This window comes from Tachypleus tridentatus, chromosome 9, assembly GCF_004210375.1.
Source record: "Tachypleus tridentatus isolate NWPU-2018 chromosome 9, ASM421037v1, whole genome shotgun sequence".
NCBI lineage: Eukaryota > Metazoa > Arthropoda > Merostomata > Xiphosura > Limulidae > Tachypleus > Tachypleus tridentatus.
Genome location: NC_134833.1, coordinates 45,617,881 through 45,643,416, shown reverse-complemented (window position 1 = coordinate 45,643,416; position 25,536 = coordinate 45,617,881). Strand labels below are relative to the sequence as shown.

At 32.2% G+C, this 25,536-nt stretch overlaps 1 protein-coding gene across 1 annotated transcript in view; it reads left to right on the top strand.

The window, feature by feature from the left end:
- LOC143225183 (dynein axonemal heavy chain 8-like) overlaps positions 1–25,536 on the top strand; it is a 224,214-nt gene that overhangs the window by 116,979 nt on the left and 81,699 nt on the right. The window contains exons 38-43 of the mRNA XM_076454151.1: positions 2,017–2,193; positions 4,577–4,744; positions 6,814–7,029; positions 7,224–7,361; positions 12,119–12,246; positions 20,464–20,632. Of these exons, the coding sequence (XP_076310266.1) occupies positions 2,017–2,193; positions 4,577–4,744; positions 6,814–7,029; positions 7,224–7,361; positions 12,119–12,246; positions 20,464–20,632 (996 nt within the window). The remainder of the gene's footprint in view (positions 1–2,016; positions 2,194–4,576; positions 4,745–6,813; positions 7,030–7,223; positions 7,362–12,118; positions 12,247–20,463; positions 20,633–25,536) is intronic.

The window sequence follows — 25,536 nt, the reverse complement described above, 5'->3', positions numbered from 1 at the left end:
AATCCAGACCATACCATTCCATAGGTTATCATAACAAAATGTGGCAACATAAAAGTGAAAGTGACTACTCACTTCTTTAACTAGTGCTTACTAGCTCTTAAGTACTGGATTTTGTGGTCACTTATTACATTGTATGGAGTAAAAGACTTCTCATGTAGATGTATGAGGAGGATCCTAGCACTTCTCCTTAACATTAATTCTTACCCCTTTTTCAGGTGATTTACTAGACATCCTTACTACTTATCATGTGTGTTATGGTGGATCTAGGAAAATTTCTTACTGATTAGACTCAACACAAAATGATTAGAACTAGGTCACTGGTCAGTGTAGTTCAAATTACTCTTCAAACAGCTAATTTGTCTTCCTCCTGCAGACTGAGTCTGATAGTTTAGTCAAGGTAAGCACATCATGTATGGTCTGATCATGCCATAACCACACTACATCTGTTGGCTTGCCAACCACTTGTATGCAAGTACTAAGATAGTCATGTTCTCACTCAACCTATCTTAACAACACTTGGAGCTTATTTACTTCTCCCACCTTTACCCTGTTGAGATGAGATCTAATCTCCCACAGGTGTGCCCCTGTGAAGCCCCTACCATCAGGTGTCATACTCCATGTGCTTTGTGCTTTAACTTTGAAAGCTTTCTGAAGGTAACTTATCTAAGTTTAATTTTGCATGGGACCATCTACCAATTCAACATAATATTCTAGCTATTGTGTTTGAAAAGGTGAGGTGTCATCTTAGAAGTTGACATCTTCCTAATCTGAAAATATGCTTTTGATCAATACTGATATAGACATTCCCATTTGATCACTTCTGGTGCAGTTTCTGTTTGTTTCATCTATGAATAAAGTTATTTTAAATGCAAATGCTTATGAGGAGTTACTGTGCATTTGGGTTGTGTCATTAATTTTGCAATAGAGGGCTATTTTTGTGTGATGTGCAATTCTTGTTAAACGTGAAATTTAGATGGGAGTAAACTAAAGGCTAGTGGCATGAAACCTTGTAGCCAGTCATGTAAGGGGATATAGCTGTTCCATGGGAGAGATGATAACTATCAGAAATACCTTTTCAGATGACAAAAATGATAATTTAATAGCCATACCTTCTAGTAGTATTATTAATAGAAATAAGAAAAAACTAAGGCCCAAGCATTGACTCCCAAGGCATTGGTTGTTATATTATTTCATTTTGGCTGGACTTCATTTAATAACAACTTTTTACATACTGATACTCAATGATCATACAATGCAATTAATTATATAGATCTTCCCCGAGCATTATAAATGTGATTTTTTTGGCTAATCTTCTGTGTGCAGCTTATGAAATGCTTTATGGAAATATAAGTATACTACCTTTCCATTAGCCTGATAACATCCTCAAAAGCAGTGTTAGCATATTTTTAAGGTAATGTTTGCATTAGTGGATCAGTGTTGGTTTTTTATTATGATATCATAGACCAATAAATTATTTTATTATGCTGTAATTTCCTGGTAGCTCTTATCGTCCTCATTAAAAATAGTAGTTATATTTGCAACTATCCGAGTCTCGTGTCTGCCCACTGTCTTTTAATGTACCTGAAATCAAAGACAGAAACTTGCATATATAATACATAAGCTATCTTGTTGCCCTTGTCTGGTTCTGGTGTGCAATATATTTTTAATATTCAGTATTTTGTGTTTCTGTCAAGATATTGATATGAACATTATTCAGGTCAGTTCTAATATTTCTTACAAAATGATTAGGATCAAGAATGTTTCTAATATCTTCTCTTGTATAAAACAAGAGAAAAACATTAAAACCTTGGACATTTAATACATATCGAAAAAGCAATTCAATAAGAAAAGGGCTTATTTCATAATTTTATACTGGATTAAAGAGAATTATATTGATCTTAGTATGTAATGTATTTAAATTTGCCTTTTAAAACTGTTGTTTACAGTTGGAAAACTTCACATTTCTAATATTTAAGCTTAAGATAATTTTTCATTATTGTGAATCATTGTCTGTAGGTGCTTCAGGAGGTTACAGTGAGTGCACAAGCTGCTGAAAGAGTAAAGAATGCTGTTCAGAAGGTAAAAGATAAAGCCCAGGGCATTGTGGATGAGATATCAGCTGACAAACTAGTTGCACAAGAAAAGTTAGAAGCTGCAAAACCTGCTCTTGAAGAAGCAGAGAATGCTTTGAAGGTGTTTTTTTTATGACTCACATGATTAATTAAAACATTGTTCTACATGATTTGAAAGATATTTTTTGATATTACATTCTAAATTTTGTATATCATTTTTATTTCAGTGTAGTATTTTTAATATATTAAATGACCTTTTTTTTCATAATGTAATAACTTCTAAACTTTCATATATTTAAAAATGGCTGGTATGGATAGAGAAAACACTAGTGGAGGAGCCGAACAATGTTTTGACCTTTTTCGGTCATCATCAGGTTCACAAAGAAAGAAAGGGTTACTGACAATGACTGAAGAAGGTGAAAAATGTTGTTTGCTCCTCTACTAGTGCTTTCTCTACCAATACCAACCGTTCTTAAATATATAATTCTCTACAAGTGGATTTTCTCGTCATCATGGACTCTTAAACTTTCAGTTTGTTCAGATGAATTGAGAAAAGGTGAGAGAATAAAAAGGATGAATAAGGATAGGAATGAAAAACATAAGGAGGTTATAATTATGGGTAACATTTTTAGTATGGAACATGGATAGAATAGTCTGTGAAGTAAATATTATAAGAGAAGTAGATTATGCTATTTAGAGGAAATCATGTAGTAATGAGTTGTAGCAGTGGTATAATCTTTGTAGTACAAAAGGGGCTGATGGTGTATTGAATGGTAGATTAGAGGAGTTATTTAATAACTACAAGGGTTTGAAAAAAGACATTTATGGAAGGCCATAATAGCTTCATTTTGTGTGAACACTACCAGGACTTAACTGTGGAAATGAAATTACAAGTATGTCACTAGGGCTGAATGTTAGGCTTAGGTTAATATGTAAGGACAAACAAGTTGGCTGTTTGGATGTTTTGGAACAAGTTTAATGAAAAAAGGAGATTTATGAAATGGATGGTTTACATTCAGATAGAGTAGAGACTGACTTGTTTGCAAATGCTATTATCTATAAAGTAAGATGTAGAGAAAATTATTGTGTAGGAACAAATTGCAGAAGAAACTTTACTTTTACACTAAAGGTATAAGAAATAGAAAACATGACTCTAGAACAATAGTCAGAATAAAGGATTTTGATGTAATGGGGTTAACTGAAATCTGGTTAAAATGTAGACAATTTTGGTGACAGGAGATTCTTTGAAATATAGGATTGTAGTTTATTTGATAGGTATAGAGTACTGAAAATAAAGAGATGGGGAAGAGTCATGTTTTGCATTAATTTGGTTTGTTTTGAATTTTGCAAAAAGTTACATGTGGAATATCTGAACTAGCCTTCCCTAATTTAGCAGTGAAACACTAAAGGGAAAGCAGCTAGTCATTACCACCAACTGCCACATCTTGGGCTACTTTTTCACCAAAGAATAGTTGGGTTAATCATTATGTTATGAAGCCCCCATGACTGAAAGAGCATGTGTTTCATGGGATGGGGATTTGAACCTTTATCCTTAAATTGCGAGTCAAACAACCTAACTGCTATTAGAAACTACTGATGAATTCAAGAAACACAGTCAAGACACATTTAATAAACAAACAAATTTAAAAAACACTCCACAAGATGAAGGAAACCTAATCACATGCACTATCCTACATGTAGAAAATGTTACCATACCTCTAGCAAAAATTTCAAAAAAGACTAGAATAATTTTCATCCTTAATGTGAAAATTAAATGTATTTAAGAAAATGTCCAAATTTTTATATTTATTCTCTTTTTTTGTTTTTCTGTTCGGCCATAAAAAATATCTTTCTAATTCACATGTATTGATATACACATGTATAACTAACCTCTATCAATGCTAAAATTTAAATATATTGCTAAATTGTTAACTATTGATTTAAATGTTATATCCTTCTGTATATGAGAATGATAAAACCAGTAATTGAAAACTGTATCTATTATAAAAATATTTTTATTGCAAAAGCTGTTACTTGTAATGAAATAATACTTATAATTAGTAAGTAAACTCAAAACAAAAGTATTTATATAATGTAATATTTTTGTCGTTTTGTTGCACATTTCACTACCAATTGAACTTTTATTATTATCAAGAAATTGTTATTTTTAAATGGAGAACTATTCTGACTGTTAACATATCTGTAATGCAATGCACTTATTACTGTGTTTTTTGATTTTCTAAAAATTTTACTGTAAATAATGTAGATCATTTTTATTTTTCATTTTATTCCTAGAAACATTATGTGCCATCCAATTCATTTTAGTTTTCTAATGCACATTAAATCATCTGTTTTCTATATACAGAGATAGAGATTTATTAAACTTTTGAAATAATTCCAATGATCTGTGTATTTTAACACATCATAAATGTAATTTATCTATAAGAAAACATGATATCTTCTTCCCAAGGGTTTAAATACATTTTGATTAATTTCGTTGTCAGACAATCAAAGCTGCTGATATAGCCACTGTTAGAAAGCTTGGAAAACCACCTCACCTCATCATGAGAGTTATGGATTGTGTACTGTTGTTGTTCCAAAAGAAACTTGATATAAACACTCCAGATACTGAGAAATCTTGTCCTAAACCATCATGGGTGGAATCACTGAAGGTTTCCTAAAATTATATTTCTTCTTAATTTTATACCTATATGGGTACCTATTATGTACAGTATTACTTTAATAGGTATTATACATTTTTATTCATACTATGTAAGCCTAGATACTAGTATTATGAACATGCTTAAGATACAAAAGTATATATTGTTCCATTTTAGCCTTTGCAAAACTGGAAATTTTGTTATAACGTGTTTTCTAAAAAAAATAAGACCTCAAGGTGGGCAAACAGCATGCTTTTTTATTATTAAAACGAGTATAAATGAAGTGTTATATAAATAGTCATTACATATTTTTAAATACACAAGTACCATCATCAGCAATGAAACTACAGGTATAAAAGGAAGATAAAAACAGTATAAGTATAGCTATTAGCAAATGAGGTGCAGTTAATGTAAACAAAACAATACCACATAATGAATTATTTTTGTCAGTGTGAAATAATTATCAAAATAAATATTAATATACATTTTATTTTATATTAGTATATAAAATAGAAAATATTCATACAGATATAAACTATTTGTAGTTTAATTTTGATTGCCTCATCCTCTAAACCAAACTACTATAAATTTATTTAAAACTCTTAAAGCCAGCCCTTATCTTTCATATAATTATTAAGCTTTCTCTTAAACTCACTTAAGTTTACTGTCTCCACAATATCTGAAGGCAAACCATTCCAGATAAAATAAAACTGTCTTGGTTGAAGATGACTCCTATCTTGCAAAAGTTTATATTTGTGTCCCTTAGTCCTACAATTCTCACCATTATGTATTGAAAAATATGATGCATCAACACTATCAGTTCACTTTAAAATCTTAAACACCTTGATCAAATCTTCTTTAACTCTTCTATTTGTCAAGAGAAAACAAATTCAGGGATGTTAATTTCTTCTCACATGACAATCCTTCCCTCTTAGACAGCATTCTAGTAAACCTCCTCTAAAGACTTTCAGGAATTTAATGCCTTCCTAAAGTATGGAGCCCAAGACTGAACACAATACTCTAAATTTGACTTAAGCTATGTTCTGTACAATGAAATTATAACTTCTTTAAACTTGTATTCAGTATTTCTGTAGACACAACCTGAACTCCTACCACTAGCAATGACATACTGCTTGGAAGGCTTAAGAAATTGATAAATCATTGTACCAATATCCCTTTTTTTCAAGAAACTGTTATGGTTATTTTTATTCAAATTATGATAACCCACATGCATTATCTTGCATTCATTATAATTAAAATCCATCTTCCATTTATTGGACCAACTCACTAAATGATCTAAATCCTTTTGTAAAGAAGCAGCATCTTGTTCCCAGCTAGCAACACCCAAGACCTTAATATCATCAGCAAATTTTGGTAATTTATTGGCCATTCTTTCATTTGTGCCACTAGTATAAATAAGAAAGAGCTATGGACCTAAGACTGAGCCCTGAGGTACTCTATTTATGCCATTAATCCAATTTGACTGAATTCTGTTCATAACAATCCTCTGTTTTCTTCTCTCTAGCCACCCTTTTACCAATCAGTTACCTTTTCCCCACACTTATAAAAATAATATTTTATACAAGTCTTTTATGTACATAAGTACTAATGCAGGCATAAAGCACCACGTAACATGACACTTGTATGAGAATTTGTTTAACCCAAAGTTATATAATGGCCATCACACTTCTTAAAATAACTGTATGAGTTTTCTTTTACAAAACAAACAAGAGTAATGAACAAAGCTATTAATAATTTCTGTGTTGTTTTTAATAACTATGCAGTTATTTTCTCACATGTGTATTTACTAACATTCATAACTATACAATGGAATAAACATAAAAATAATTTTTACTCAATTCCAAATTTAGTATTAGTTAATTTAAACATCTTTGCCAAATCTTAACGGTACTATTATTTATAATTTGAAAAAAAATGTATGAATTGCTTATAATACGCAGTCAAATTCTTTATTATTTCAATTTTGATGTTATTAAACTCAACTATATCTATAATAAACCTTAAGTAGAATCTGTTGTCGTACTTCAAAGATTTTAATATGTTTTTTTGCTTTTTTCTAGGTTATGAGCAACACTCAGTTTTTGTCTCAACTACAAAACTTTCCAAAAGATACTATTAATGAAGAAACAATAGAACTTATGACTCCATACTTAGAAATGGAGGATTATAATCTGGATGCTGTGAAAAAAGTTAGTGGAAATGTAGCAGGTTTGCTTTCCTGGACTCAAGCTATGGCTTTCTTTTACGGAATTAACAAGGAAGTTCTACCTTTAAAGGTATATTTGAAACTTTTTCAAGAATTTTATTTGAAAGAACTTTTCAAACGAATGTTTTCTCAGGGTGTGCATTTTCAAAGAATGCATTTTTGTAATAAGAATACATTTATTCTAGGTAATGAACTTGTATATTTTCATTTAAATGTATTCAATAAATAATATATTTGAAAAGTAAAATGCATATTTGTCAATAGGCCAATCTTGCTGTGCTGGAAGCTAAGTTGGAAGTTGCAAACGATGAACTTGCAAGTGCACAAGCTGTATTGGATGAGAAACAGAAAGAACTGGACAAAGTTCAAGCATTGTATGATACTGCAGTCCAGGAGAAACAAGTATGAATAAATATAAGTTTTAACCATTAGTAAGGTGCATGATCATGTAGCTTTGAGTCAAATAGATAAAATTTAAATATATTTTGAAATATGTAAAAAACGTGGCTTTGTTTGTGATTTATTCAAACTGTTCTGCTGAATGGGCAAGATTCCTAATTGTATATTTTGTTTCAATAATACATAGCTTTTCTAGTTACAAAGAAAAACAGTTTGCTTAATTGTATTTGAAGTGGTACAACTAATACATATAATGTTACAGTAGTTTTATTTTCATTAAGCTTTCATTGTATTAAACGTTACTGGTCATTCTCAAAATTAAAAATCTCATAATCCTTATAAGTTGTAGTGAAGTATAAAGATTTTTTTTAAGAAAAAGCGATGTGTTCACAATATGGGACAACAATACAAGAAGGATCTCCTTCTTATCTTTATCTTTTCTCTGTGTTAACTCTGGTTATGATCTATTCTTTTGAAATATAGTTTCCACTGTAGGGGACCTTTTCACAATACATATTGTAGATGATTTTTGAAGTATTTTTCTTAGGGCTTGTTTGGGCAGTCCAAAGACTCAAATTTCCATGAAAGGTACGTGTGAATGTTATAAATTCCCATTTTTAATCCACATACCTGGATTATTTTGCTTGACAGCGTAGTAGTGTCAGAATGTATTCAGAGAGTATACAGTGTTCATTTTGGCATTTTTCTGAAACAGTACTACCCATTTGCACTCAACACTATTTTAACCTTGTTTACCCTCTAAGCATTGCTAAACTTTTCAACATTACACTAGTCTTTTATACTCCATTTTTGTGCCATTGCAGCAATATGTGCTGATCATGTGACTACCCTCCACAACTCATACAGCACCACCTATACTAGCATAGATAGTCCTTTCTCTAATATTGAAGAACGATCTTCACTTTTTTGATTAGCCTTTCTACAAGATTCTGTGTGTGCTTGATCAAACACTTATATCAGTTTCAACTTCAAACTTCAATTTCATATGTTTAATTTTAATTGTTTCTACTCAGCTGTTTAAGAGATGTTTGAGTTTGCAAATTATATTTTGTTGTTTATATGAATTAGATTCAGTATAGCAGATGATGAAATTTCCACCCTAAGTGGAATACTAGTCCTCGGGTTTCAGTCAATAATATCTGGTGGTGAAACACATTACTTCATGAGTAGTTTGTATCCTGTGTTTAGCTGGTGATATTTGCCCTTTTACATTAAGAGTTTTGTGAAAATGGATTTAACTGCTGTATTAAAATTGTCTTTCTATAGAACTTTCTACATGTTACCATGCCTCTACATAATCTGCAGGGTTAGGTATTGTTCTTTTCCAGAAAATCTGTGATAACTTTTCAGTGTGTATTTCTTTCTCCCTATTGGCATACCTTTGATCAGTGACTTTGTGATATTGTGTGGATGGATCTAATTTCACACTCAATAATTTAAGTTATTCCTGTTTTGTCTGTTCAGAGTTGGATAATTCAGACTTTTACATTTCTCTTATCATCTAGGTTAATTTAATTTAAGTTCATGTTTCAAGTTTCTTTATCCCTTTGTTTTTGTTTGAATTTTTACTTATTTTCACTGCTAGTGCTATTTTGTTTGGAAGTTCCTTTTTCTTTACTACTAGTCACATCTGATTGGGGATTATATCTAGTCTGTCACTCATACTCACTTACTTCTTTGAGAAGATGCTCAGGTGAGATTTCTTATCTGGTTTGAGAATTGAGAAGTCCTTTACTACTCTTTTCACAGTATTGTAGTCATTTAGGAATTCTGTTCTCATCTCAGTTGAGCCCAGATTTTTCCACTTTGGCTCCTGGATATGGAGTAAGAAGTCATAAAGGACCTACCTTTTCCTTCCCTCTTTTATGGTTGTGGGCTTCCTTGGAAGATCTCATTGCATCCCTCAGCCTATACCATTTCCCTTGCCCTGGGGTCAGGGCCAGTATTGTTTGGTGTGGCTCAACAAAGACTTCACCACATTGGAGGTTCGTATTTCTCTATCTCATACTAAGTCTCATCTATTTACAGATATTTCCTTGGTGGACTTGGGCTTTTATAGATTCCTCAGAAACTTCAGGAATTTGAGGAAGCTTCTCTCCATTTCCTTATTATGGAATCCTTTTGTAGTTGATTGGGCTCTATGTCATTTCTTCCTACTCCTGTGGGACTAACTGATTATTATTTATTCTGACAATTCTGTTGTCATCAACTACATTACCAAACAAGGAAATCCAAGCCTAGATCTTTTTGTTTCATGCTCTTTATCTCCTGTACTAGGCTAATTGTTCTGGATGTCATGTTCCTGGCATTATGAATCTTGTGGCCAGTTGCTTATCACGTTCTAACTAGATTCTCTCCACAGAGTGGTTTTTTCATCGTCAGGTTTCTTTGTGGGTGTATTTCTTAACTGTGAACTCTGCACATATGTGTATATATATATATGCATTTTCCACTCACTGGAATGCCAAATTTTCTTCCTTTTTGGTCTCCAATTTCTCATCCCTAAGCTCTGGGGGTGGATGCTGTCAGTCCTAATTGTAACAGGCTAATTGCACTAGGCTAATTGTTCTGGATGTCATGTTCCTGGCATTATGAATCTTGTGGCCAGTTGCTTATCACGTTCTAACTAGATTCTCTCCACAGAGTGGTTTTTTCATCGTCAGGTTTCTTTGTGGGTGTATTTCTTAACTGGGAACTCTGTACATATGTGTATATATATATGCATTTTCCACTCACTGGAATGCCAAATTTTCTTCCTTTTTGGCCTCCAATTTCTCATCCCTAAGCTCTGGGGGTGGATGCTGTCAGTCCTAATTGTAACAGTCTTCACCTGTAAGCTTACCCTTTAATCAGTGCTAAAATTTCATGCCTTGCATGCATCTATAATTGCAAATTTGGAGAATTTACTGTCAGAAGGTTTTATAATGTAATTATTTCAAAAGAGCTTAATTTTAGCTGTAATTTCTAGTTTTAAAGCACTTGAATTTAAACATATTTGTCAGGGCTTTTAATGTATATAATCATAGGCCACATCAGTATAAAGTGGATATGTAATTGGATATACAACTTCTTACCACAGATTGTGAAAAACCCTTTGTCAATTTAATAATTTTTGCTGGAGCTGGGCAATTAGTGGATTATGGTAATTAGTTAATCTGGGGCTTGTTAATCAATTACACTGCACTAACTAGTTTCTCTCACATGAAATTTGGAAAGTTGAAATAATTGAAGCTTCTAATAATTCAATTCATTCATTATCTTATATGACAGTAATTGATTATATCAAGTTAACTGCCACATTAAATTAACAAAGTATCTATTATATAGGTAAATATTAAACTTGAAGTACAGAATACTGAATTGTTATTTTGAATTAATATATCTTTTATCACATGTACCCTTAATAAAATGCAGTTTTCAGTTATATAGATAGTAGATAGCAGTGAACTGATGGTTGGTTATAATTAGTAAACATTTCTGCTTAAGGGCTGTATGCAGATGTCTGAAGTTTGTCACAAGTATTTTAAAATTTTTATAATTTGTTTTTGTCTCACACTCTCATACTAACCTCAAAATTTCACACAATATATACATTGACCATACAGTATGTGAGAGCATTTATACAAGGAATTAATTATTTGTTAACAAGGTACTATCAATCACTATGACATCAGAAATGTAAGTGATACTAGAATAGGTCACCACATATTATGTATAACAAGGGAATTTAACTCACTAGAGCCAATGATGTTTTACATCTAATGGAGAAAACATTTAAAAAGTTATTACTAATGCTTATTCTGAATAAAAGGAGAGATATTAAAAATGGTAAACAAAAGAAAATTTGATGGTCAAGTGGACGCCTCCCAGTGGCACAGTAGTATATCTGTGGACCTACAATGCTAAAAACTGAGTTTTGATACACATGGTGGACAGAGTACAAATAGCCCTTTGTGTAGCTTTTTGATCAGTTACAAACAATGTCATGTGGACTTTGCTTTAACTACATATATGATTTTAATGATGTTGGTTAATTTCCTTTGATAAAGTTTCTATGTTTTTTATTATGATAGTTAAATACCAGGCATGTAGTTTGCAAATCCTATATACCTTACTCTATTATAGTGTATATTTCACCTCAATAACATTTTTGAATTTCCAATGTTTTAGTATGTAACTTAACTCTGGTTGAAGTCACATGCAAGATTCAGCCTGACATGTAACACTCTATAGCCAGTCTGGTCAAAGAACTTATGTACTGTTTCATGGTAAAATTTATTGTATCCTAATTTGCATTTGTAATAATGACAGTTATGCAACTGTTGTATGGAACATACATACTTTTGGAATTTGTTGATCCAATAATTTGACTTCTCTGCTAGAGAGTGAAGAGATGCTTTGTAATTGCAGTTTTTACAGTTTCAAACAAGACTTTTTTCAGACATCCAAGAAAAGAAGTTTTATTTTTTGCTTTGAATAATTCAGAACATTCTATAGAAGACTTTATTTTATTTTATTGCATTCTTTGATCTGCTGGTTTTGCACCTTTCCATTTTTTTCCAGCTACTTGTAAAAAAAGAAAATCGAAGATCATTTTATTTTTCATTTTAATCACAGATATGTCCTAATACAGTATTTTATGGCATATGAGTGTTAATCTCTTAAGTACATGATGTACATTGTTAATACATAAGGAACTACTTCTACTAGAAAGATGAAAGTTAAATTATGTCTGCTAGGATTTAATTGATGATGCTGAAAGATGTAAAAGAAAGATGGTAGCAGCAGAAACATTGATTGATGGTTTATCTGGTGAACGAGAAAGATGGACTGAGCAAAGCAAGGAATTTAAAGCACAAATCGAAAGGTTAGTAAGTATGTTTATTATATCTGTATGTATGCATATATATATATTTTAGTGGAAATGAATATATTTTAATGAAGTTAAGTGAGCAAAATCACAAGGAAAGATTGCGGTAAAAAGCAAATTCAAACCTCTTACTACTTATATTAGTTTGTTATAACTTAAAAAACAAACCAAAACAAAAATAAATTAAACAGAAAACTCTGCACTAATTGAAAAGATCCCAGGGTACAAACTATAATGTGGGATTATAAAATATACCCTAAGTCTTGGAGGTGACTGTTGAAGTAGGACCCACATTGTGGTGGGGATACACTGTCTATTGGTCTTTACCTACGTTTGCCAGTCTCACATAAGAAATAAAAGAGTAGCAATAGATATAGAACTAGAAATTAGGAGAGTGAGATGTGGGTGTTCAAGCCCACAACGTCTCACATCTATATCATCCTTCACTGCCTGCAGACAGTGGTGGTAAGGTGACTGCTCTCCCAAGTAAAGAAAAAAAAATTAATTGAAATAGAAATAAGAAAAAGAAAAGAAGGAAATTTGTAACATATATAGGAGTGTGTTAAATAAATATAAAGAAATAAAAATTAGAGGAATTTTACTTACAATTTCTAATAACTATTTTGAGTTATGAATAAGGTCATTTAACAACTTGGCACTATTTTATGTGGATGTTCACCTTGCCACATATAAAGGCTTGTTTAAAACATGATAGTCACTGTAGACTTGGTGAATGGATGGTGGTTGGGAGCTATACTAATTTGTTTGAATAGCGAGATGGGACACTTCACACTGTTATAGATAATTTGCTGTACCATCAGTTAGTGCCTTTCTACCAAATTGGGAGATGGAATACTAACATCAAGAGGTAAGTTTTCAATTTACTTGCCCCCAAATTGTAGTACCTAATTTTCTTATTTTTATTACAGTTACTTTTTCTTCTTTACTTTGGAGAGCAGTCATATTCCCACAACTGTCTGCAGGCGGTGAAGGGTGATAAAGATATGAGACATTGTGGGCCTAAGCACCCATATCTCACTCTCCTAATTTCTATTTCTATATCTATTTCTACTTTTTTATTTCTTATTTGAGACTGGTGAATGGAGGTTAAGAGTGATAGATGATGTATCATCACCTCAATGTGGGTCCTACTTCCACAGTCATCTCCAAAACCTAGGGTACATTTTATAATCCCACATTATAGCTTGTACCGTGGGGTCTTTTCAGTTAGTGCATTGTTTTTGTTCATTTTATTTTTGTTTTGGCTTCTTTTTTAAGTTATAACAAATTAATGTATATGTATGTATGTATAAGTAAATAAAATAGTGAAACATTAGTTCCAGGTGAATTAATTTTTCCTGCTAGCACTATAGATAAATTACTATTAAATTACAAAGGTGGTCTTTGGCTATCTGTGCATTATTTCCACGTCAAAATTAGATTGATGTTATGGCAGTGCAGTTATTATATAATAATTAGCTTAATATGGGTAATATTCATGTGCACAAAATTAACAGCACAGGATTCTTTAGCCTAAAATTATACATAGGTGAATCTCATGGCTTGTTATCTTTTTTTTTTTTTTTATAGTTCTTTACATTGAGTATTGTGAAAGGCAAAAATATAAATTATTCAATATGATACAGTAAGACACCCTTGTCCTCTTTCACTGGTAATGAAAGATATAAATATAAGTCAGTAATTTGAAGGTTAACCATCATACTACAATTATATACTGCTATTGAATTAACAAAAAGCATTCTTACTCGACTACATAAATAACTACTGTGAATTTTGATTTCCTTCACCTAATTGCTCTTATGTACTAAAGAAAATAATTAACATTTTGTCAACATATGATATTTCCATTTAGTCAATGGTATAATAACAGAATTACATATGGTTATAGGGAAACACTACCTATTATTGATTAAAAAATATATATACAGTCTTCAATGGTTGTGATGTCATTGTAATTGATAGTGAAAGCTAATTTATAGTAAGCTCTTCATTACTTTTATTTATGAATAGGATTGTGGTATTTTCAGGCAAAACTGATATTCTAACATGTATCAGATAGACAAAACCCACACATTACAGCAGGTTTATTCAAGAAATAAGAAGAGTATTCTGTAATAAATACCTGGACTGAATTCGTTTAATTCTAAATAAGAAGTCAGAAAAAAGGTGATAAAATGAACAAAATATTACAACAGATAAACAGAAAACACAGTTTGTGTACCTATGGCCCTTTCCTCTGTGTTCTATGTAGCTACATAGCTTTCTCTCCATCAGGATTAATCTTTGCAGAACTAAAAGCATTTTACATAAAAGAAGTCTTTACTTCATAATCTCCTAATGGAAAATGGATAAAGAAAGTACACCTTAATTCAAAAATAATCTTGCCTTTTTTTGTTAATTTGAAAGAGTCACATTATGAGTTTTGTCCCCTCAAACCATTGGCAGTTATAATCAATGTAATAAATAGGGACAGAGGTGAAGCAACTATAACAACATAATGTGAGTGACATATGGCTTTCTGGAGTGCATATTGCCACCATTACAACATGGTAACTAGCCCAAAAATATTTTTTTAAAATCATATCACATTTTTCTTTTACTTCCTTTCTCTGTTGTTCGAAACCAACAATTAGTGTTTAAAGCAATAATTTTTAACATCATGAAATTATTGAGAAGCACATTGAACTTTATTTCCTAAAAACACGTACATATTGTATGGGTAGCATAAACCCCTTGACAGTGAATTACACTAATGTACAATTAAGATAAAACTCTTTAACAAGGAATTACCTTGTTCAAATAAAATAAAAAATTTTATTATTGATTTACAATTCACATCATCCAAACTGTAAATAAATAAAAAATTCAAGTACTTTTAAAGCTACAGTTTTTAACCTTATTCTTTCAATCCAGCCCTGTATGGCCAGGTGGGTTAAGGCATTCGACTCGTAAACTGAGGGTACCGGGTTCGAATCCCGGTCGCACCAAATATGCTCGCCCTTTCAGCCATGGGGACATTATAATGTGATGGTCAATCCCACTATTCGTTGGTAAAAGAGTAGCCCAAGAGTTGGTGGTGGGTGGTGATGACTAGCTGCCTTCCCTCTAGTCTTATACTGCTGAATTAGGGATGGCTAGTGCAGATAGCCCTTGAGTAGTTTTGCACGAAATTCAAAAACAAACAATCTTTCAATCCTTTATTTATTATTAGAATAAAAACTGTTTATAGAGCATATTTACTGATAATTTAACATAGAAAAATTTGCTATATCCTTAAACATAGAAATCAAAATATACCCTTTAACACAGAAAGAGCAATACAGCAGTACACACAGTCACCCAAATTAAAATTTATTAAAAAAAATTAACAAAATGCAGAGGTAAGTTTCCACTTTAAGAGGGTGAAGACTAATGCAAAAAACCTGATCCCAAAACTAAAATAAACACTTAAAATCCTTTTACGTTGATAAACATTTATTTTAATTTTATCTTTAACAATGATTTAGATAGAGCTGCCCCTCCAAGAAAATTTCAAGACAAATAAAGGATACAATAAGACTAAAGTAACCAAACTGAAAGAATGTTTTCTGAAAAAAAAAACTTTTCACATTGAAAATTCTAAAAAGATTAATAGTAAAATGAACACTTACCATGTTTTACTCATAAGCTTGTGCAAGAGTGAGTAATGGTATATTAATCACACAATACATTGTGCATGAAGTTTAAGAAAAGAAATGTATGCATAAGAATATTTCTAAATTACTTTTTTAAACATGTTCACATACATTACAGAGCTAGAGCATCATCATTTTATATGTGTAAAACAAAAGATATATGCTTACTAAATTGTTCCTTCCCTATTAAACATTGTTAGACCCTTGTTTTCCACTCACACTCTAAAATACAAAATATTCAAAACAAATTACAGAATTTTAAGTCTATATTACAAAATATACATTTTTCCTAATGACTGTTTGAAGCATCTCTCATTTAAGCCCTGCAGCAGATTCTCCATGGCCATTGTTATTTTTTGATAGGCTGCTCTTGATGTGTTTGGTAAACCTGAACCATTGTCAGTATATTAAAGGTGATAGTATAGTCATTAAAGAGTACATTTCTAACCCAACCACAAATGCTGTGAGCTCTCCTGTGTCAGATGCTTCAGCTAGTAATGCATTTTCATCTAGGAGTTCAGGTACTATGTAGGTCAAACTAGGCCTGAATAATATAGTTTTGGCAGTTTCACAAGTTTCCATACTGAGGAAGAAGTCCTGTGAATCCTGCAAGAACTCAGTGACCTTATGTGATGATGGTGTCTAGCTACCTGTGGACTTGCTGCCTTCTGTTGTTCCTGTCAGGCAATGGGAAAGTGTACACTAAACTCTGTCTAGTTTCACAAATGCAAAGCTCACTTCTAGCAGGATGGAATGGAGGTCAAGATTACTTGGATCCTGCATATTTGAACTGACTCAAGTAATGTACTGCTAATCTAACATTTAACAATTTCTGCCAACATCCTTAGGAATATTTTAATGAATTGTATAGCAGTTATGATGAGAATTACAAATTTTTACCATGTAATTGATATCAAACATCTCTCTGTTACACTTACATCCAGGGTGTCCTTGCTTCAAACTGCATTTTGTAAAGAAATAATATTGAGAAATTTAAACCATTTATTTTTTAAACATATTTCAATCTGCATGTCTCAAAACATTCATTAAGAAAGTTTCCAGTAAAATCAGTTGTTTTTTTTTAAACTATTTCAACCTGAATGACTAACAATATTTCTATCACACTATACACAACACTTAGGTGTATTCTCTTTCTCTAGAGTGAATTTCTTTGTTGTTATTCTCCCTCTCATGAAAAATTCACAAACTTGCAGAATGTCTCAGTTTCAAAGTTCAAACATTCTTTCAGTATTAATGAAAAATCACAGTTACATGACACATTCCAGTAATGCTTTTACAGTCATTTACCACGTCAAATATCATGTTCATTACTTCCTAACATGAAAATTATATCATCTGTCTTCATTCTGTCATTGTTTTCTTCTTATTTACTTCTGTCTTTTTATTCTTTATGACCAATTTTTGTATGTAGTTGCTTCATTTAATTAAATTTGCTTGAAATATTTGTGAAGAATTTGTGTCATATTTAAACACATGCTGGTTGTCATATGCATGTTTGTTTATATACATTCATTATCATACATATGTGCTGCTATTATGCTTCGTTGTGTACTCTACTACGTTTGTACAGTAGGTCCTACCGACTACATGATTAACTTTTGTAATGTCTGAGCTACCTGCAATATAGTGACTGTCTTAGCCATGATGATTGAGCTTAGTACATACACAATAATACTTGATAGCTTAGAAAGAAAGGGGTCACAATAGCATTTCGGTTAGCAGTATTGTAATACCTGATCATCTTGGCTTTAAATAATAACATGGAAACCACAAAAAGAAATGTATATATTACATTAAGCTTCACCTGATAACTTGGAAAACAAGGGATGCTATTTCCTTTCAATTATTAAGCTCTTGACTTAAAGATTTTCTTTGCTCTGATGGTCATGTTGCAACATCCAACATTGTGCACAAATAATTTTTGTTGTTTTCACAAGGAACTCAGAAAAGGAGTCACTAAACCCTTTTCATTTGTACTCTTCCAACCACTTGATCATCCTACCTGTTGTAACCACTCCTAGCCATTATCAGTCAATAGGCAAACATTGGTGTTCCATCTGCCAGTTGGAGTTATTAGTTATTTCCACTTCCATAACTCTTTATCTGGTTTGTTGAAGACCATCAGATAGATATTTGTAACTTCATCAGCAAGCAAATTGAGATGATCAGAATGTTGTCCTCATTTTTCTTTGATCCATCAGTTTCCTTTCTAGACTCATTTATGTGTGAGTGTAGCTTATAAGTATGTTTCCTGTGGCTCATGTGTTACAGGACCAATTTGTCAGACTATTAGGTATGGGCCAATCCAGCTTTTAGCATCTTTTCTTTGGTCATGCAATCATAACTTCTGTCATTATGTTGCTTTCAAGTTATTGATGGGGAATCATCTCTGTTGAACATTATCATTAATGTTACCTACTATACATACTCTTGGAAATATTAGGGGCTTATGAAGGAGAACTATTTATCAGGTCCACATGTACTGACAGTTTCAGTCTGATCATGAGCTTATTCAGCAAACAGCCTGTTAATCCTTATTCCATTGCTTTACATGACATCATTAGATGTAGCATATGTTTGTTTTCTTTTTGTCATGATTGATAAACTTTGCAAGCATTCATTTGTCAATTTATTTTGCCCATTCTGCTAAACCGTCAGATTGAAATTAATAATGTAAAGTATGACTCTACAACACATCAAACAATTTACAGAACTTAACAAACAGCTAACACATCTGTAATTGTCAATGCTAACACATCAATCAGTGGATAAACTTCTACCCACTTCATGAAATAACCAATGACAACAAATATTTAGTGGGAGTGTGTCAATGATATTTAGGGCTATTATATGCAGAGGAAACCCTACAATTTATTGTTGGAATGTACCCTTTCTGTGCTAGTTTTTTTCTTTGGGTGGTGCATACTTAGTTGAAAAACTAACATTTGATGATAGTTTTATTTGCAGATTACACCATGATTCCCTTTGTTGTTTGGTGGATTTTTTTAAATGCTCTGTAATTTTCATTAACCAATAAGCTTTTTTCTGGCTTGGAAAAAAGAGCATATGCTCTAAATATTGCCAAGTTAATAAATTATTACCATAGTTTTTAAAAGTTGTGTTTTATTTACAAGTCTCATTTTTTATCACATTTGTATTTTTTTATTTATTTATCCAACTAGTATGTGAAATTACATATTCTACTTCGTCCTTCAACTACAGTAACACTGTTTTAAACTCTGTTGTCACTATTGTCAATATCCAGGTGAAATTCACAGCCCTGATGAGAATCAACTTTAGTGTTCTTAATGCCTTATCTTATTATCACCCCATTCAAACTGCATTTCCACTTTCATGAAAGCCAAATGCTGATTAAAAAGTGTGACTAATTGTCAAAACATTGTCCCTATAGGTTAGGCATCTTTCTCATTGCAGCAACAGTGGTCAGCTGTTACATTTAGTCAATGTTATAATTGGGTAGCAAAAGATATTGCAGTGCCAGTATGTTTAACCTGGATACTGTACATTATTGCAATATCCTTCTTTGCTGAAAAGACATTACCAATTATAAAGAACAAAGAGATGAATCAGCTAGAATAGGGTAGTGTTACTGCCATTACAGCACAGAAATTATACATAATCAAAAAGTTCTACAAATCCCTGTATCACTAAAGTATGTATAAAATGTGATATACCTTCATCTTAAAAGATAAACTATTTTTATATGTCCATGTTGAAAAAGTAAGGAGTAGCAGTCAAAACGTGGAATGAAGTCTGGTTGAAATTTAGATTTGACACCATTAACTTTTTATAGTAATTTTATAGCATAATGTGTAACATATTTTCTGCTGGAAAACGTAAGTAAACAATGCCAGTGAATCAGCAAATAGAAATTATTTATTAATTGCTGATGAAGTTTAAACCTATAATCTTCGAATGAATGAAAAGAATACTTAAACCTTTGAAAGTAGCACTTCTATTTACTTGATATTGTTTCATACTAAACATTTATAAGTATCAAAATTAAACCAGCAGTATAAGCTGAATAGATAAAAATAACTCTCAATATTGAAGCTTTATACCAACAAAATTCATCACTAAAATATAGTGTAACAGACATGATTTAATTTCTCATGTGATTTATCCTTTTTATTGAAATAATAAAAAGTAATTTATGCCTTGATCTGCATATTGATGGATGAGAAGTGAGCTGTAGACTTTTAAGATATTCACAAGAGGACATCATATTTTGTGTTTTCTGTACCATGAGAACATTATTCTTAATAAAATATACCTAAATAAGTTACATGTAAAAGTTTAGAATCTTAGTTAGTTTCGTCCCATAAAAAATTACAGTACACTTCTTTCTTAGATACATATATTATAAATATTAGTATTTCAGACATAGCTCTTATGCCTTAATTTTTATCTTATGTGAAAGATGTATTATTTCCCTTAATCTATGGATTTCAAATATCATATTTTATATTTTAACAAGAATAACTGGAGATGCCTTGTTTTGTACGGGATTTCTGTCCTACTGTGGACCATTTAACCAAACATTTCGCAACTTACTGTTAAAGAATTGGCAGCAGGAAATGGATAATCGTATTATTCCATACAGTACTGATCTTAACCTGATATCTTTTTTAACTGATGCTCCTACTGTAAGTGTTATGTTTCACTACTTACCACTAAATAAATAAATATATATATATATATATTGTTTGCAAAATATTCATTTTACTTTGTTTTTGTGTTTTTAAGTAAAAATTTAAGGTCTGTTAATATAAAAAAAATTATTGTAATACTATACTAATTCATATATTTGCTCAAATGTTTAAAAGCTTTAAATTAATTAATGTCATGTTGTGGCATAAAACTACAATACTTAGATAATCTTCTAAAAACTTTATTCACCTTACTGGTTACAAGGTTCCTCTTAATATACAAATCACATAAAACATTTTATTTAAGAACATCAACGTTATTCTATTTAATTGCAGTTATTAATGTTTGGAGTTTCCATTGTGTGTTTATTATTAATAGAAAATGAGTAAGTTCACTCAGTTCTTTTTGTTATTTGTCTTATGTGTTGTAACTATCTAAAATATCAATTCACTCAGTACAATATAATATGCAAACCTCAATAGTGCTGATCAATCTAAACAACAACTTGGTAATTTGGTCCAGCATAGCCAGGTGGTTAAGACACTCAACTCGTAATCTGAGGGTTGCAATTTGGAATCGCTATCACACCAAACATGCTTGCCCTTTCAGGTATGGGGACATTATAATGTTATGGTCAATCCCACTATTTGTTGGTAAAAGAGAAGCACAAGAGTTGGTGGCGAGTGGTGATGGCTAGTGCAGATAGCCTTTGAGTAGCTTTGTACAAAATTCAAAACAAACCAAACCAAAACTTGGTAGTTTATGGGTTAATTATTACTTTAAATCAAAACTTTACACTTCCTACAGTGTATCTCATTACAGATATGTGATATCATAATAAGAACTTATGTTGGATGATAATCATTATCATGCACAGCTTTTGAAAAATAGCTGTATTAATTTTTAATACAGTTTGTATTAAACAAATCCAGTTTGTTTTTTATAACAGTGAAAAGTATTATTTCTGATTTATTATGAAGAGTTTGTGATGTTTTTGTATAGCACTAATTTCCACTAAGAGTGACAGGGCTCACAGAATAGTGGGAGATTAATCAAGATAATTACTGCAAAATAATTGTATTTCAATATGAAACCCTACCTCCTTTAATCTAATAGCTTTTTTTTTTACTTGTATTATTTTTGGGCAATTTCCAGTCTTGATGCTCCCATCTACCCTCACGTTATTTCCTGTATGTATGCTTTAACTGTACTGTAGCATACAAATGTGCATGTAACAGCTCTTCATCAATAGGAATGTAAAACACCCAGCTGACTTTCTCTTTAGTATAAAGCACTGTCATCACTTATTGATGTGGCATTCCAGTGTTGTACAGTCATGCTGAGATTTTTGCTTAGTACTTTGTTTTATCATGTAAACTTTAACTTTTTGCCACAGTATATTCAGATTGTATGTTGTAATTTTATTTTTATTGCATCACCCTTTGTTGGTTTGTGTAAATATTTTCTTTTTCACTTATTGAATTCTCAATTTAATTATTACTACAATGGCTTCTGATATGGATCCTGCCATTAAAGATCCAACCACACCTACTACCACTGTGGCTAAAATTTAGGATCCATTCTTTTGATAAAGGAGATCTTGGCCTTAGTGCATCATGATTTAAGAGTCTATTATGCAACATTTAGCATCTCTTAAGCCTTAATTTGATCTCCCATTTCCTTAAGAATCTATTCCTGAAAATTTAAACCTAGACAAGCTTCTTTTTCACTGCTGTTTTTGCTCTTTTTTCCAGCTCTACCTCCCACAATTGCCTGTGTTCTTCTGCCTTTTTGGATGTGATCTCTGATTATTTCTTTTGTCTCTTTTCCAAGTGGCTTATGATTCTTCCCCTTCCTTCTTTATTCTGCTTAATTCAAAGAATATGGAGCATTAGGTGTCAAGACTTCTTCTCTTCCTGCATGTGTGGAATCTCTCATCCCTTGGGGTTGTGGTCACATATGCATTACCTTCAGTGGGTGCTGCATCATCAGTGAAATCTAGTTTAGGATCCCTTGGACTCTTCTATAAACCTTTGTCTTTCCCTTCATGTAGACTTTGTCTGGTAGTGTAAAGCAACACGTCATCTGCCATTCTTCTGCCTTCTACTTTGGAACACTAAATCTTGTTTTCTGTGTCCAATCTCAGCCTGTCTGTTTTCTTGTTTATCATTTTCCAGGTGCCCTGAATTTTGTGAAAGATCAGTTATGTTGTCCTGACACAGTTCTACTGATGAAGTGGTCTCTTGCTCCTCATATTCCAGTGGTTAAGCTTCCAGCTTTCCTCACTCTCCAATGGTTGTTCACTTCTGTTCTAGGATCCAATTACTAATACTTTCCAGTATTTCTTTTATTGCACTTGCATCTTCCTGCTTCCTATCCACAAGATCTTTGGCTGGCTACTTTTTATGTCAGTTTCTTTTTGAGGATATATCTGATACTTTGAAGTCTCAAGATGGATGTCTTTTATTGCTACTACAGTATGTAGTAACCAAAGCAGCAGTTATTATGTTCCTATGGCTATCATTGTATTTGTATTGCAAGTATGATTTGTTCAGGTGTCCACTTGTTATTTCCTGTCATGTATGAGCATATGTAACCTCTTTCTGAAATGATGGATTTAGCATTTTTTGAAGTTGTTCTATGGGATATTCAAATCTCATTTGTTACTGCAAGCTGTCTTTTTCTCTATTCTGCCCTGTTGATTTCATTTGTCCTGTAATTCTTCTACCAAAGTATACCACATGTTTGGTAACAACAGTTACCAGAGGCCATGATTTTCACAGGTTTCTCTTGGATAAAAGAATGGAATTTACAAGGATTGCCCAGTGATGACCTATACATCAGATAACAAAGTGAGATCTGAGCTTTTAATTGTATTATCTTAGATATTAAATTTCACTTACATGATTTATTGTCTTATGCATATTTTGTTTGAGCAGAATTGGAGTGATATTTGCCTTTATGCTTATTTTTCTATCTATCTTCTTTCCCAAACTCTCTGTTCTGGTCTGCATAACCATAGTTACTACTCTTGTCCTTTCTTTAATCATCTCCCCCCATACCTCTTCCACTTTCCCAATCCTTTATGCAACAGTTTCATTTCTCCATATTTCATTCTTCTGTAGCCACACTCTGTCTTTGTATGCAGAGTTTGTTTACTCTATTGCAAGGCAATCCATATACTCTGTGTTGGTTACATTCCTTCTTTCTTATTCAGCCTGCTCTTCTTCTTTGCTGGTTTACTAGTTTACTAGTGTAAACAACACATTTTTTTCCATCATTGTTCTTTCTGTCATGGCTTCTCTCCTTTCTAGTTAAGCATTTTCTACTTTTCCAACTTTTTTTACTTGGCTTTTTAACAGTGGTTTATCTGTTACTACCACTGTGGACTATAAAGCATCCTTTTCCAATAGTTTTCATTTTTCCTGCTTTCATCAAAGTTTTTCTCTCCTGTTTTATTCATTTTGTCTGATTCCTCTGACTCATCCTATTCCATTACTGGTTTGGAATCTCAGTTTTGTCCTTCATGCCCCTACCCTTCTTCACCCATTTAAACATTTGGCATTTTGCTCTGTATACCAAAGCTCTCTTTTATTTTTTACTCCTCATGATGTGTGGATATCATCAGTCAGAAATCCCTGCTATTGATGTTTCTTGTATTACTTTTAATTGTATATATATGTCTTCCTTTATTTGAATTGAAATTTTCTCCAAAACATAAGCTGCATGGGAAGAGGATATTACTTTCACAACTATTTCTCTTGTCCTTTTTGCATTTCCATTCCTGATCTGATCCAGATCATATTGTTTGTCTGGTATGTCCTTTGCATTGTTATGTCACCCAGAGATCTTCATTTCATGGCTTCTGTTCCCATCCTTTTATATCCTGATACTCTTCCTCTACCTATCTTTACTGGATAAATTCACCAGATTAATTATCTTCGTATTTTCTTTATTTCTTCCATCAAGTTTCATCATCTTACCCTTTCCTTGGCTGCTTATTCCCATTGTTCATGGGAAGAGATCATACAGGTGGGCATATGGACCATGCCTCAACATTTATTTCACACCATGTGCATTATTTAGTTGTCTTTCCTCATCTGGCTGTCAGTTTCCACCCATCATTATTCTCTATGTCATGCCTTTGAAGGACAAGTTCTTTCTTTTTGTCTCTTCTGTTCACAGTGTCCCTTTCCCCTTCCTTAGATACTACTCTTTGGCAAGTAGTGCCTGTCAAAGTATACTTAACTGTAAATTCTCACAATGTGGCAGTACTGTTCTTTAACATTCATCAAAGAGATGGGCTATTCCACAAGAGCTTATCTCACAGTATCATGCTTCATAAATAAGGTCTGTACCAGATAGTTCTAACTCTTAAACTGTCATGAGTAAATCAGTTTCTGGATTACTATTCAACCCTCTGGTTCTTGTTAAATAAACTAGGGCTGACCTACTTTTTTCTTTCATGATCACCCATTGCATTGTTTTATGGTTCTACATTCCTCCATACTCCTCTTATCTCTCCCCTCTTCTAGTGAAATACAAGAGTGTTTATCACTTACCAGTTTCTAGCTGCTGAGGTGTTGGACCTTTAAGGTTTCCTCCTGAGTGAAACTAATTCTGATATGATTACTTACCTCTTGTCACAGTTACAGCTATTCTTGATTTGGCTGCTCTCTAGTGCACAAATGTTTGCTTACCCTTAGCCTTAACCTCTCACCAAATTCCACATATATACCACTTGATTCAACTGCATTTAAGTATACAGATGTGCATGTGAGACCTTTTACCAATATGATTTGGCACAACAATGTTATGACCTAATGTTTGATTTCAGATTTTTTTCCCTTAAAATGTTTTGAAAATATCGGGTTGGATTACTTTATTTGATTATGAATTA